The following is a 14,054-nucleotide window of genomic DNA, read 5'->3' as shown; positions in this document are numbered from 1 at the left end:
CAGCAAGCACTGTCATCCCTTGGGACGCTGTTCCTACCTTCCTTGGTAGAGACCTGTATCCCAGGGACCGGCAGCCTGCAGAGCCTGTGCTTGGAGATCTGTACCAGGCCCTTGGGAGAGGAGCGTTTCAGTGGCACAGAAGGTTTCCCCCCGCAAAGAGTTTTTCTTCCTGAGATGGAAGTGGCTTTTCAGAGGCACGGTGGGTGAGGAGCTGTTCTTCTTATCTGTCAGGGAACTGTGAAAGGGAACACCACACAGTTAGAAGAAAGGAGAGAGGTGACCAAAATGTACTCAGTCCCCTTTCCTAGCACTGAGAGGAGAAGCTGGATCACCAAGCTCCACACTGGTCCCCTACCCAAGGGTGCTAAGAAGCACTGAACAGAAAATTGCAAGTAAATAGACAAGTGTAATGAATTTCTGGCAAAGCACAGATGGAAAATGAGGTATTTGACAGCCTAACTTGACTCATTCCCTTTTGCTTTCTGCTCAGCGGATGTGGGTGAGAGGATAGAATCATAGAATCGTTTTAAGTTGGAAAAGATATTTAAGATCATTGAGTCCAACTGCTAACTCAGGACTGCCAAGCCCACCACCGAACCATGTCCCCAAGCACCACAACTATGCATTTTTTAAATATGCTCAGGGATGGTGATTCCACCACCTCCCTAGGCAGCCTCTTCCAGTGCTCGATAACCCTTCTGAAGAAAAAGCCAATCTAAACCTCCCCCTGTGCAACTTGAGGCTGTTTCCTCTTGTTATTCGGGAGAAGAGACTGACCCCCACCTTACCACAACCTCCTTTTAGGCAGTTGTAGACAGTGATAAGGTCTCCCCTCAGCCTCCTTTCTGCAGACTGAACAACCCCAGTTCCCCCAGCTGCTCCTCATAAGACTTGTGCTCCAGACCTTTTCACCAGTTTTGTTGCCCTTCTCTGGACACGCTGCAGCACCTCAATGTCTTTCTTTTAGTGAGGGGCCCAAAACTGAACACAGGATTCACCAGTGCCAAGTACAGGGGGACAATCACTTCTCTAATCATGCTGGTCTTTAGCAAGATGGGGGGGGGGGGGCCCTCATCTCCCCAACTGCCAAAAAAATCCCAAACAACCCCAGCTTCTCCAGGCACCTTGCTCCAGAATGATCCTCCCAAAGCAATCCGCCCACAGCCACATAACCCAGCAAACCAGGAGGGCAAGGGAGGGATGGAAACCTGTGATGAAGCACTGAGCAGAGGATCTTGAAAATAGAAGCAGGAATCAAGGCACCAGATTCTCAGTCTTTGCTGTTTACCAGCTCACTGCATCACTCCAAATATTTAGGCCACAGCCCTCAATTTTCAAGAGCTCAGGCTTGGCATTGTTGTAGTGAGAAAGGAGCCAAACCACGTGTCCGCTACACTGAGGGTATCTCTAAGTTCAGTGGTATAGAGGTCACACAGCTGTGCCACCAACCCTCACCTCCTCCTGTTTATCCCTTCCCTGCAGCACAGGCTGGGCTTGCATACGGCCCGGCTGAGAAACACAGCTTTCCCACCAGGAGCACAATGTGACTGAGCCCTTGCAGCACTTCCACGACACACCTGCTTTCAGAGAAAGTTTGGTCCCAATCTCTTATCTGTTTCCTCTGGACTCCCAGCCTGGTGCAAAACCTTTTTACAGATAACTCAGCCCACACACCTTTTCCTTCCGCCAAGCTTCATTTATAAACATCCCATTGTACTCTGTCCCTATCAGACATGGCCAGGGGGAAGAACTTGCTCCACAATACCCCAGGAGTATCTGCTGATCTGGCACACCACACACTCCCAAGGTAGCTATGACAGCCACAGATCTGTCACTGATTTGACAAGGAGAAAGAAGAACAAGAGCCTTCAGGGAGGACACTTTGGGTTACTGGTGGATAGCACAAAAGGATGGCACCCAAGGGATGAAAGTACCAGCAGAGCAGCACGGATAGCACTTCTTCTACAGCGTGCACAGCTCACCTCCCATCCCTGCTCCATCCCAGGGTCTGCACAATGCTTTACAGGAACAGATACATGATACAGCAATTCAGACCACTTCTCCTTTCCCCAGCCCCCAATGCAACAAGGTTATGCAAGTTTGAAAATAAATCGAGACAGCTAGCTCTTTCCTTCCCTTGGAATATTACTCTGTTATTCAGGTCAGGGAGGAGTCTCGTGAGTGCTGCAGAAGTCTTTGGAGAACAGGGGTGGGAGCTGAGAAGAAACCCCAGCTCTGTTTCAAAGGTTGAAGTCATAGTTACAGAGCCTGCAAAAGCAATTAAAACCTGAAGCCTTCCAACCCTGGAAAGCAGGATGCCTCCAGACAGAACAAAGTCACCACACTTCAAAAGCAAAAGGCACATACATATACCCTTCCAGTTTACAGTGCTCACTGGAATTTCACTTATAGCCACAACTTTGCCAATCAACACAAAACCCAACAAGTGTGATGACACCACTCTGAAGATGACCAACAACTTACCCCGAGTTTCCTTTTCTCTTGATGATTTTTGTCCGACTCTTCACTTTATAACTGGAGAGCACAGCATCACCAGAGGACTTTGCGCCACCAAGACCAACAGCGGCAGCACTCTGAGGTGGTGGGGCAGCACCAGCTCGAGGGAGGTTTGGAGCTGGAGGCTTTATCTGATCCTCAGATCGCCACCTGAATGCTGACTTGGAGGTGGAGGGTGAGGTCTGCAGGCTGGTGGCTTTCCACTTATACTTGCTGGGAGAAACACCCAGTTTAGACTGCAGTCCTGATTTCTTCAGCTTTACTCCCAATTCTGCTTTTGGTGATAGTTTAGCACCTCTGTCCACTCCACCAGCAACCTTCTTAGCACTTTCAGAAGCTCTAGGGCTGACCCACCTCTTCACAGTACAAGAGCATTTGCCAGGGTTTGCAACCCACGTGTAATTAGTTTTCCTGAACTTTGGAGCTTTGCTGGAGATGGATACCGAGGCAACTCTTTGGAGACCAGCAGCTTTGGGGACTACAGAAAAACTGCTCATCACTGGAGTCATCCCAACCACCAAAGTCGCAGCCTGAGCAGATCTAGAGCATGTCTTGCCACTTCCAAGGAGCTTCGGCTCTCCGAAAGCATCTCTGACTTGCTCACAACTAGACTGCCCTGGAGCTGGTGGTTCTGACTTCCTTTGCACCAAGTGCCGAGCTGGCTCGCGATCTGGCAACACCAAAGGCTGCTGTGGCTCTGATTTCAGTGTCACAGCGCTTTCACTGGTGCTTCCGCAGGAGGCAAGGGAGCTCCTGGCCACGTCACCAGACAGACGCACCATTCTAGGCTTATCTGACATGCTCACGTACGCTGAACTCACAAACCGGTGAGATGAACTAAATGAAACTGAGAGAGAGGGTCTTCTCTCTTCACTTCGGCTTGTGTATGAAGATTTCTGCACATTTTTACTGTCGCTTGGAGCACTGACCACTGTTTTCAGCCCAGAAAATTCACAATAAGAACCCACATCAGCAAAGCCTTTCATATCTACAAATGGGCCAGCCCTCTGTGGCAGCTGGATCCCCACAACTATATTACCATCTGTGGTTAAGTCCACATGTCTCTCCGGAGACGATTCTGGTGGTTCAGATGCCTGGCTGTCCCCATGGCTTCCAAAAGCCCAAGATGTGCTGGCACCTCCACCACTTCCAACCTCACATGCTGATCCCAGCGGCCGGTTGACAAGAGAGTATTTTTTCCTCCAGGAGTGACTTTGGCGCAGCTGGAAATCCCTGGAAGCCTGCTGGGGGTACCTGGCTGAAAATGCCCCCCTCCTGTTGAAGGCAGGCTGGTGGGGGTTGTTCCACCTCGGCAGTGCAGGTGGCAGCGGCCGTGGTGCATCCCCATGTGTGTTTTTATGGTCATTTATGAGACCTAAGGAAAAGAAGACAGGGACTGTTAATCACCATTCCTACAGGAGTTTGGCAGCATCACAACGTTGGTTTTCCTTGTGCTGCAATGAGGACAATCACTCCACACAGTCTTGCGCAGGCCACATTTCACACAAGCAGTGCTGGAAGGAAAAACTTAAAACAAGTATCTCCCTCAATCCTCACAAAAGTCAGCAACGAAAGTGATTTTGCAGGAGAGCTCAATGCAGGTCTGAATCACATTCACCAACACACCCTTAACACACTGCACTAGTGCTGTCAGCCACATTTTGCCCCTTTACAATCTTTTTTATGTGCCAAAACAGACATGTGAATTATTGGGTTTGGAGACTAATTTTTTAAAAAAATGTTAATTTTATTTCCAGATATCTTTTCGGAACAGTCTCCGAGTGTCTGCAAGTAGTCCAGCACAGCCACTGCCAGCCCCAAACACAAAGCATAGATTCACAGAATCATTTAGGTTGGAAAAGACCTTTAATATCCAGTCTGACCATTAATCCTAATGCTGCCAAGCCCACCACTGAACCATGTGCCTAAGCACCACATCTACACATCTTTTAAATACCTTCAGAGATGGTCACTCAACCTCTTTCCTGGGCAACCTCTTCCAATGCTTGTCAACCCTTTCAGGGAAGAGATTTTTCCTCACATCCAATCTAAACCTCCCCACAACCAACTTGCAGCTGCTTCCTCTCATCCTATCACTTGCTACTTGGGAGAAGAGACTGACCCCCACCTTACTACAACCTCCTTTCAGGCAGTTGTAGAGAGTGATAGTTTCCCCTGAGCCGCCTTTTCTGCAGGCTAAACGCCACCAGTTCCCTCAGCCACCCCTCATAAGACTTGTGTTCTAGACCCTTCGCCAGCTTCATTGCTCTACTTCAAAGCAGCAATGAGGAGGCTCCGAGGCAGCCCCAGTTTTGCTGTTGAGTCACTGCACATCCTTCTGCCAAGCCACTCCACCTCCCTGGTGCTTTGCTCTACTAACAAAGTTGTTTATATAATACATACATGTCAATTAGGGAGGGTCTGCACTTGTTAAGCCTCAGCGTTTAGGAAAAACCTTTCAGCAAAAGGGATTATCAAAGGATTTTTAATACTTATATTTTAGGGATACGTCAGCATAGAAAAGTTTTTTCTACACAAGAGGTCACAGAGCCACCAAAAGAGCAGCGTCAGCAGATCCCTCCTGGAGAAGGCAAGGACCATGCTCTCCTCCCTCTCATTACACCCCTGCCACGTAGGAGCTCCTGGACAGAGGCAGATCCCCCACAAGGCCCAAGCAGTTTCCAGCCTTACTAATGAAGGAAAATTACTTTGGGGTCTATAAATAGTGAGTGAGTGCTAAGAATAAGCACTGATGCTCACCAGAAGTAGGAAAGGGCACGCAAATATATCCCCCCTGCACTCATCCACCCTGCCGAGGAGTCAAGGGACAGAGGCCGAGGGGCACATCCCACCTCTGTGCCACCAGCCCCGGGGGACATGGGGGAGGGGACACCTCCAGCCCCCAGCCAGGAGGGTCACAGGCCCTATAAGAACTAGCAAAATGGGGGAACCCCCTACCGTGGGGACCTCTGAACCCCTCCAGTGCTCTCTTCCCTCCTTGCCTTGGCCCATCCAGCACTCGGGGGTCTCTCCCCTCTCCCACCTCTTGGGCCCTTACCAAGCCTCAGCCCTCCCCTCCCCGGCACTCCGGGTTCCTCTCCGTTCCCCTCCCCCACAAAACTCCCAGGCCCCCCGTCAAAACCTGTCCCTTCCCCCCCAGACTCCAAAGTCCCCTTCACAGCCTGCCCCTCCCCCCCAGAAGGCTACGGGGTCCCCTCACAACCCGCCACTCCTCCCCCCGGGTCCCCTCACAACCCGCCCCTCCCCCCACCGGGAGCCCTCACAACCCGCCCCTCTTCCCACACACAATCCGCCCCTCCCCCCACATCCCCGGGTCCCCTCACAACCCGCCCCTCCTCCCTCCTCCCTCCTCCCCCGGGTCCCCTCACAACCCGCCCCTCCCCCTCCGGCTCCCTTCACAGCCCGCCCCTCCCCCTCTTCCCCCTCCCCTGTTCCCCTCACAACCCGCCCTCTTCTCCCCCAAGACTCGGTGTCCCCTCACAGCACCCGCCCCACCATTCCCCCGGCCCGGACGTACCCTGCAGCTGGCAGATCTGCCGCCACAGCTGCTCCCTCTCTTCCATCCCCGCAGCGCTCCCGCACACCCCCGCCCCGCCACGTCATCACCCAGCGCCAGCCGTTGGCCGGTCACGTGAGCGCACAGCGTCACGTGGCGCCGGCAGCCGCGGCGGCCGTCGCTTAGCAACGGGGGCAGCCACGGCCTGCGCGGCTCGGCGGGGCCTGAGCCCGGCCCCGGCTCCGGCCCAACGCCCAGCGCCTCCGCTCCCGCTCACGGCTGGCGCCGGCTCCCGCCGCCCCCCGTCCGCAGCCTGAGCTGGCCTGGCTCTCTTCAACCTCTGTCCCGTGCCCTGCCTAATCCAGCTGTCCCCATTTTGTCACCATGCAAAGCTTTTAATGCTCTCCCACCAAACATCATTCACTCTAAACTGGAGAGACATGGATGTGACGGGTGGAGCACTCGATAGATAAGGAATTGGCTGGATGGTCGCACTACGAGAGTTGCGCTCAATGGTTCGATGACCAAGTGGAGATCGGTGATGAGCGACATCCCTTAGGGGTCAGTACTGGCTCTGGCGCTGTGCCACATCTTTGTCACGATGTGGACAGTGGGGTCGAGTGCACCCTCAGGAGGTCTGCCGACAACACCAAGCTGTGTGGTGTGGTCAACGTGCTGGAGAGAAGAGATTCCATCCAGAGGGACCTTGACAGGTTGGAGACATGGGGCCGTGCAAACTTCATGAAGTTCAGTGAGGCCAAGTGCAAGGTCCTGCAGCTGGGTCAGGGCAACCCCCAGCATCAGTACAGGCTGAGCAGAGAATGGATTGAGGGCAGCCCTATGGAGAAGGACTTGGAGGTGCTGGTGGGTGACAAGCTCAGCATGGCCCAAGAATGTGTGCTTGCAGCCTAAAAACCTGTCTTCTGGGCTGCATCCCAAGCAGTGTGGCCAGCAGGCTGAGAGAGGGGATTCTGCCCCTCTGATCCGCTCTGGTGAGAACCCCACCTGGAGCACTGCATTCAGCTCGGGGGACCCCAACATAAAAATAATATGGACCTCTTGGTGCAGGTCCAGAGCAGGGACACAGAAATTGTCCAAGGGCTGGAGCACCTCTACTATCAAGGCTGAGAGAGTTGGGTGTGTTCAGCCTGGAGAAGAGAAGGCTCTGGGGAGACCTTAGAGCAGCCTTTCAATACTTAAAGGGGGCCTATAAGAAAGATGGGGACAGACTTTTTAGTAGGGCCTGAGTGAGAAGGCAAGGGAGAATGGTTTTAAATTAAAAGAGGGTAGATTCAGAGTAGATAGAAGGAAGAAATCCTTTACTGTGATGGTGATGAGGCACTGGAACGGGTTGTCCAGAGAAGCTGTGGGTGCCCCATCCCTGGAAGTGTTCAAGGCCAGGTTGGATGGGGCTCTGAGCAACCTGGTCTAGTGGGAGGTGTCCTTGCCCATAGCAGCTAGTTGGAACTAGATGGTCTTTAATGTCCCTTCCAACTCAAACCGTTCTATGATTTCCTGTCCCCAGCCCAGTGTGGCTGTCCCCATACTGTCCTCAGCCATGATATCTGCACTCAGGGAGGGAAGATCTCTCCCTTGGGCTGCAGAAGCCTATAGATGGAAAACACGTACAGCTGCATAAGCACCTACATACACAACAGAACAGATGCTGATCCAGTACATGCTTACATCAATTTGCCATCACCAAGTTTTACAAGAACTTTAAAATTAAGCAAAAATTGCCATGTGCTTAAAAACTAAGGACAAAGAAAGGAAATAAGGCTTGTGATTAGAGCAGAAGCAGGTGTCAAACCACTTACTTGGTCCCAGCACTGGCTCCAGCAGCGATGCCCCAGGTAACCCTAGGCATGCCACTTTATCTCCAGGTTTGCCCACTGAATGCAGCTGCCACTCTTTACACAGCTCTTTACGTGGTGTTTGCAGAAGAGCAGGCCACCTGTAACTCAGCAGCTCCAAGGAACCCCACAAGCCTTGGCTCTGAGCAGCTGCTTATAATCTAAACCACAGAAGAAAGTCAGGATTTGCAACAATACTTCACATTTTGCCTGCTGAAAATAAAGACATTAGCATTTCAAAATAAATGGGGGGGAAAGCAATATCAGTAAGTGAAACACACTTATTTCCTAACCCAGCCTAATTAAAATTGTGATAAACGCAGTCATGATTCAAGTCAAAAATAGAATGTAGTGTGATAAGTGTAATTGTTGTACTCTCTGTAAATCTGGGACCTGTGTCGCAGTTGTGGTGAGTGGGCGCGTGTGATTCTCCTTTGAGACAATGTGATGGCTTCCCCTGAGGCAATCGCTGCTTGGAAAAGCCCGCCAAGGGAGATAAGGAAGGCAGGCCAGCAAAAGCCCGCCGGAGGAGACAAAGACCTTGAGATTTGAAAAAGCACGCCAAAGGAGAGCCAATAGGAGGAGAAGGTGTACCCTAGCGACCCAGTGGGGAAAGAGCGGGACAAACATCTGGCAAGAAGAGATTGGTCAAGATCCGGGCATAAAAGATGCTGCTTTTAGGACTCAGGTGTGCCTGCGGCGGAACTAATTGAGTTCTCTGCACACCCAGCGCTGTTTTTGCTTATTGTTTCTCAACCTAAATTGATTGAACCCAAAATAAAATTGTTTTAATTGTTATCATTTATAGCAAAATGAAGTATAATACTCTGTTCATCATCACAAGTAAGAGTGCCAAATCTACAAAGTGTAGAATCTACAACTGAATTCACAACTGGGAAGGATTTTAATACAGAAGAGGACTTTCCTGCAAAAGTGAAGTGTGTGAAGCTCAAGAGTAACAAACTGACCCACACAGGAAATGACATGACAGACTTCTCTGCACTTTGATGAGGTGGTGATATTCACTTTGCTTGTAAGCATTACAGTTGGACTCATTGATCTTCAGGGTCTTTTCCAACCTAAATGATTCTATGATTTCTATGATTCTGTCCCAACTGTCCCCAGCCATTGTCCCCAGCTTGACCTATCCTGGCTGCTCCCTCTCCGCAGTGCAGCCTGGCCCAGCTGTTCCCATCTCCTGTTCCTTCTGCACCCTCATCCAGCCATCCCCTGCCCACATCCCAACCTGGTCCAACTGTTCCCCTCTCCTGTCTCCAGCCTGGGCTATTGCAGCTGTCCCTGTTCCCAGCACGGCCCCATCCAGCTGTCTCCATCCAGCTGTCCCCATCCCCTGTCCAGTCTTGTCCAGCCATCCCCTGCCCCCAGCCCAGCCTGGTCCAGCTGTCCCCATCCTCTGTCCACTGCCCAGCCTCACCCAGCTATCCCCTGCCCCCATCCCAAACTGGTCTGTCTCCCCCATCCCCTGTCTCCAACCTGGGCTATCCCAGCCTTATCCAGCCATCCCCTGCCCCCGTCCTGTGATCCCTGCCCAGCCAGACTCCCCTGCCCATCTCTGCCCTCTCCCATCACCAGTATCTGCCCAGAGACCACCACCACCACAGCCTGTACGTGCAGACACGAGATGGACAATCTCCTGGTGACCGCATAGGACCATCTCCAGCAAGGAAACTTTAATTACACAGGTCAGCCTTGCAAGTCCTTTTTTCTCATATTTTTGCTGTACTTGTTTAAAATGTTTTGCAGAACTAGTCCTGAAGCTGCAGAGGTTAACTTGTGGTAGGGTAGGCAATCCTAGATGTTTGCAGCTTCCTGCAAGAATGGGCAAGTTTGGTCCCACATTTAAAGCCTTTGTTGTGTGTTAGATGTGCCGGTAAGGCTGCAGCAGCAGCAAAGCAAAATAGCTGCTGCAGTCAGGGTAATTTTGAGACATCATCTGGGCACAGGAGTTTGCACCTTCTACTTAAGCAAGAAAAGGGCATAAGTGGCTCTGCAAGTTATGTTTTGTAATGTTTCATGGACAGCTTTCAGGGCGGTTCACGTTTGGAGGAGGAGTTTCTCAATTCCTCCTGGAAACGAGGGGCAAATCAAGAGCAGGAGACAGTTTTCTTAGGTCTGATCCTAGTCCCTATCCCCTAAATTACTTTCTTTGACCTGAACTGTACCCACTGGGCACATGTCCCATCCTGAAAGTCAGATGGCCCCTTGTTACCAACACAAATCAGGAGTATTCACAAATTGTATCCACCCAATTGAGTGCACAATCAGAGAATGTAATTTATATGGACGTTATCCTTAAGGAGTCTGTTTTCTGAGCAATTTCATCCTTCCCTAAGGGAATAAACCTTGTAACTTTAAACAAAACCATAACAGAACCTCAAGTCTGCAAAGGAGATAAAAATCCAGACTAAAATAATTTTTTAAACAATTTGGGAAAAAAAAGCTGAGCTAAGTAGCTGTACCAGCACAACGCTATTCCCTTCTAAACACTCCCATGATGGGAACTTTATAAAAGCAACCAATCATCAACTTCAAATTATTTAAAATAGAAGCTGTCCCTTGGGACGTCTCACTTCCCATTGCAGTTAGGGAGCTATGCCTGTCCCAGCTCTGATCAAATAACATCCCCGGGGCAAGCCCATGATTTGCCTGCTCAGAAAGGTAGATTTAGTAAATTATTTATGGTGTGTTTAGTGGCCTTTTAAAGCAATTCAGTAGCAGAATATGGGGAAGAGCCAGCCCGTAGGAATAAACCCCTTTGTGTGGATGGTGGCAAAAGCTTCAAAATACAAAGCAATCAGGGAGCCTGGCCATTATTAACCTCCCCTGAAACCCTAACACTGCAAAAATAACCCCCACATTCTCTCTTGTTGCAAAGTCTTGCACATATGGGAAAGGGCTGGGAACCAGACAGGCAGAGATGGCAGATCTCCTCCCTTTGGGTGGCCTCAGATCAGATTCGATTGATCACAAAGCCCCACCCAGGGTTTTGTAACCACTCTAAACTGGCAGAAATTGGCACTTCTGCCAAAAGAAGCCTCCTCCGCTCCCAGCTGCTTGTTCCCTCCCTTGTGCTGGCACAAAGATTGGAGTGGCTTGCATAAATGAGCTAGGACAGGCTGCTCTGAATTAAAATTAATTCAGCACATGCAGAGGAAAAGCTGATTTTTAGTATAGGGAAGCTATGTATCCACCACTCCCACAAAACCCAACCTCAGGAAAGAGTGAGCTAAAAGCAGTGGGCCCCGTTTTGCCAATCTACATCAAAATATGTAACTAGAAAAAGCAAAGTATAGGGCAAGGCAGCGCTGCAGGGTCTTGGGCCACTTGGGATCCTCCTCAGATGCTCATTGGATCCCTGTAAGGAGAGCTTTGGTAGGGGGGGGACATCCAGAGGAGCCAAGGTGCCATTTTAAGTGTGAACTGGATCTTCTCCAGGGAGCAGGAGTGGAGCATCCTGCCTCGGGGCAAACAGTTGGCATAGTTTCACATACCTCCCCTGAGATGCATGCAGGGGGCAAAGGAGAGAAAAGGGTGCTGCATCATCGCTAAAACAAACACTTCTTTTTTTTTTCTTTTCAGCCCACCATGAGGAAGCACTACCCATTTAGCTGCCTCACCACTCGGTGCCTGTTACAAGAAACACGTCTGAAAGCTACAGGAATTTGCAGCACTTGTTCTTTCTTCATAGAGCTACGCTTGTATGACACTTGTTTGTAAGTCTAATTTAATTAAAAAAACAGTAAAAAGTGAGTGCAGGGTTTTGATGCTGCACCAGCAGAGTGTCTGCATGTGAGAAAACACCCCAGGGAGGGTAGCACATTTAAGAGAAATTAAATTGTCCCATTCAGCCCAGAATAAACATGGTGCTAATCCCTCTAATGGCCTTAAACATCACCCAAACTGCGGATCCAGTGACAAGCATGCAATAGGACCCAATTAAGCTGCTCAGACATTTGAAATCATGGCCTCATCAGCTTTGGTTTAGTTTGGAGGCTCTTGATGGCTTTCCATAAACTTGCTGAGACAAGCTAAAACCCCAAACTTTAAGCGCTGCACCAGCAGATTGCACAGACCTGATGACAGGGTGAGTGGGAGGCACTGGTGTTTCTGCTGCCTGCTCACCTGAGCATGTTTATGAGGGCACAGGGGTCTTCTGGGATCCCTGGATCCTCCAGCATTGCCTAAAATACCCAGCACTGTCTGGGATCCATTTGCAGGAGCATCATGTATAGGATAGCAGGGAATTATTCTCTCTGGGGGCACCTGTGAGCCTCAGCTGGAGCATTACATCAAGCTTTTGGGGAGACACATTAGAAAAAAGGTAAGAATCCTGATGGAAGCAAAAAATCTAAAGACTTAAGGTTTAACAAACATCACTCATAAAGAAAAGCTGAAAGATTTTCAGGTTTTGATTTAAAAAACAAAAAACAAAAAAAAAAAAAACCAAAAAACAAAGAAACGAAATAATACTAGAAACAGATATCTAATTAAGTGTGCTTGACATTGCAACAAAGGACATTCAAGGTACAGCTCAGGAAATTTTTTCCAACTATCCAAAGAAGAGGTTACCTGGTGAATATGGGAAGCTTTGAGGTAAGTGCGTTGGGATGGTCGAGACGTTCTGAACACTGCTGTGGGCTCTGATTCAGGTGTCCTCCTCAGCTTGTTTTCAGCCTTTCTTCCTACAGTCCTGTCAGCTCCATGGTGCCTTGCATGTGTAGTCCCAACATCAGTGGCTGTCCCCTGCATCCTTTCATTGAAGCATCATGAAAAAAAAGAGTCCGGAGCTGACTGACCAGTTCCCTCCTGTGCCAGCACCTGCACTTGTACAGCTATGGCATGGACTCACGGGATGTGATCTGGCTGCAGAGCAATTTATCCTTATCCTCCTCCTCCTCCTCCTCCTTCTCCTTCTAGTTTAGTTTTCAGCTTCACCTGGTCGCTAATAAGGTTCACCATGCAATCTCAGGAGTGTAAGTGATGGGACAGAAGTTCATGGGATAAGAGCAGTGCAGGGAGCACTTTCTAGGCAGTAGCTTGGATCTGTGTTTCTCTAACCTAAGCACAAACCCATGCTGTTTCAGAATGCCTGTGGCTGTGAGTCCAGCTGATCACAAGATGAAAGCCACTGGTTTAGAAAGAAAACCCAAATCTGAGCTGCAGCTGCTGAGAAACTCTACCTCCCATTTTGACCCGTCTCATGGCTGACCAGTAACTGTTTCTGGGAAATGCATTGCTCAGGTGGTAGGGGCTCACCCAGACAGGGAAGCTGGTGGGACCTGTACAGGAACTTAGGAGGAAGATGGGGTATCTGAATTTGCTGTGGAAGGATGCCAGGAGCCAATGTAAAGCTTCAGGAGGAGGCGTGACACAGGCCAAGCAGCAGGCAGAGGAGATAATTTTAGCAGCAGCAGCTTGCTGGCTAGACTAAAGCAATACAAAGATTAAAAAAAACCAACAACAACAAAACACAAAACCAAAACAAACTACCCCAAAAACAACAGAAAGGAAGAAAATTGACCACAGAAAGGATTGCAGGACAGGTTTTCATTAGAGACGAGGAACAATTAACACCATTGTACAAGACAGTGGTGAAAACTAATGTGCAATGGTGTGCATGATGTGTGAGATAAATTCAGATTGGAAGAGGTGTAGGGAATGGTTTCTGAGATACTCTGGAGAATGGAGAGCCTCTCACTAGAGGTGCCTGAAACAGCTGACTTTTCTTAGCCTTCCACACCAAGATATGATACAGCTACTCTCTGCAAACGTGTCAGAGGAAGGAAGGAATATTGCAGGAAAAGGAAGACCTATTCAAGCACAAATCAATGAATCATAGAGTGGTTTGGGTTGCAAGGGACCTTCAAAGATTATTTGGTCCAAATCCCCTGCCATGGGCAGGGATACCTTCCACTAGATCAGATTGCTCTAAAGTCCCGTCCAAGCTGGCCTTTAACACTTCCAGGGATGAAGCATCCACAGCTGCTCTGGACAACCTCCTCCAGTGTTTCACCACCCCCATCACAAATAATTTCTTCCTTATCTCCAATCTAAATCTACTGTCTTTCAGTTTAAAACTGTTGACCCTCATCCTGTCACTACATGCCCTACTAAAAAGTCTGTCCCCATCTTTCTTATAAACCCTC

General features: G+C 49.7%; 1 protein-coding gene across 1 annotated transcript in view; it reads right to left on the bottom strand.

The window, feature by feature from the left end:
- Positions 1-6,127, bottom strand: part of ZC3H3 (zinc finger CCCH-type containing 3) — a 185,232-nt gene extending 179,105 nt beyond the window's left edge. Inside the window, 4 exon segments of the mRNA XM_040585569.1 lie at positions 38-149; positions 151-235; positions 2,485-3,892; positions 6,056-6,127. Of these exon segments, the coding sequence (XP_040441503.1) occupies positions 38-149; positions 151-235; positions 2,485-3,892; positions 6,056-6,101 (1,651 nt within the window). The 5' untranslated portion in view covers positions 6,102-6,127.
- Between the last annotated feature and the right edge of the window lie 7,927 nt (positions 6,128-14,054).

This window comes from Falco naumanni, chromosome 3 (genome assembly GCF_017639655.2).
Source record: "Falco naumanni isolate bFalNau1 chromosome 3, bFalNau1.pat, whole genome shotgun sequence".
Lineage (NCBI taxonomy): Eukaryota > Metazoa > Chordata > Aves > Falconiformes > Falconidae > Falco > Falco naumanni.
Note: the sequence above shows the minus strand (reverse complement) of the source record. Positions and strands in the feature narration are given on the sequence as shown.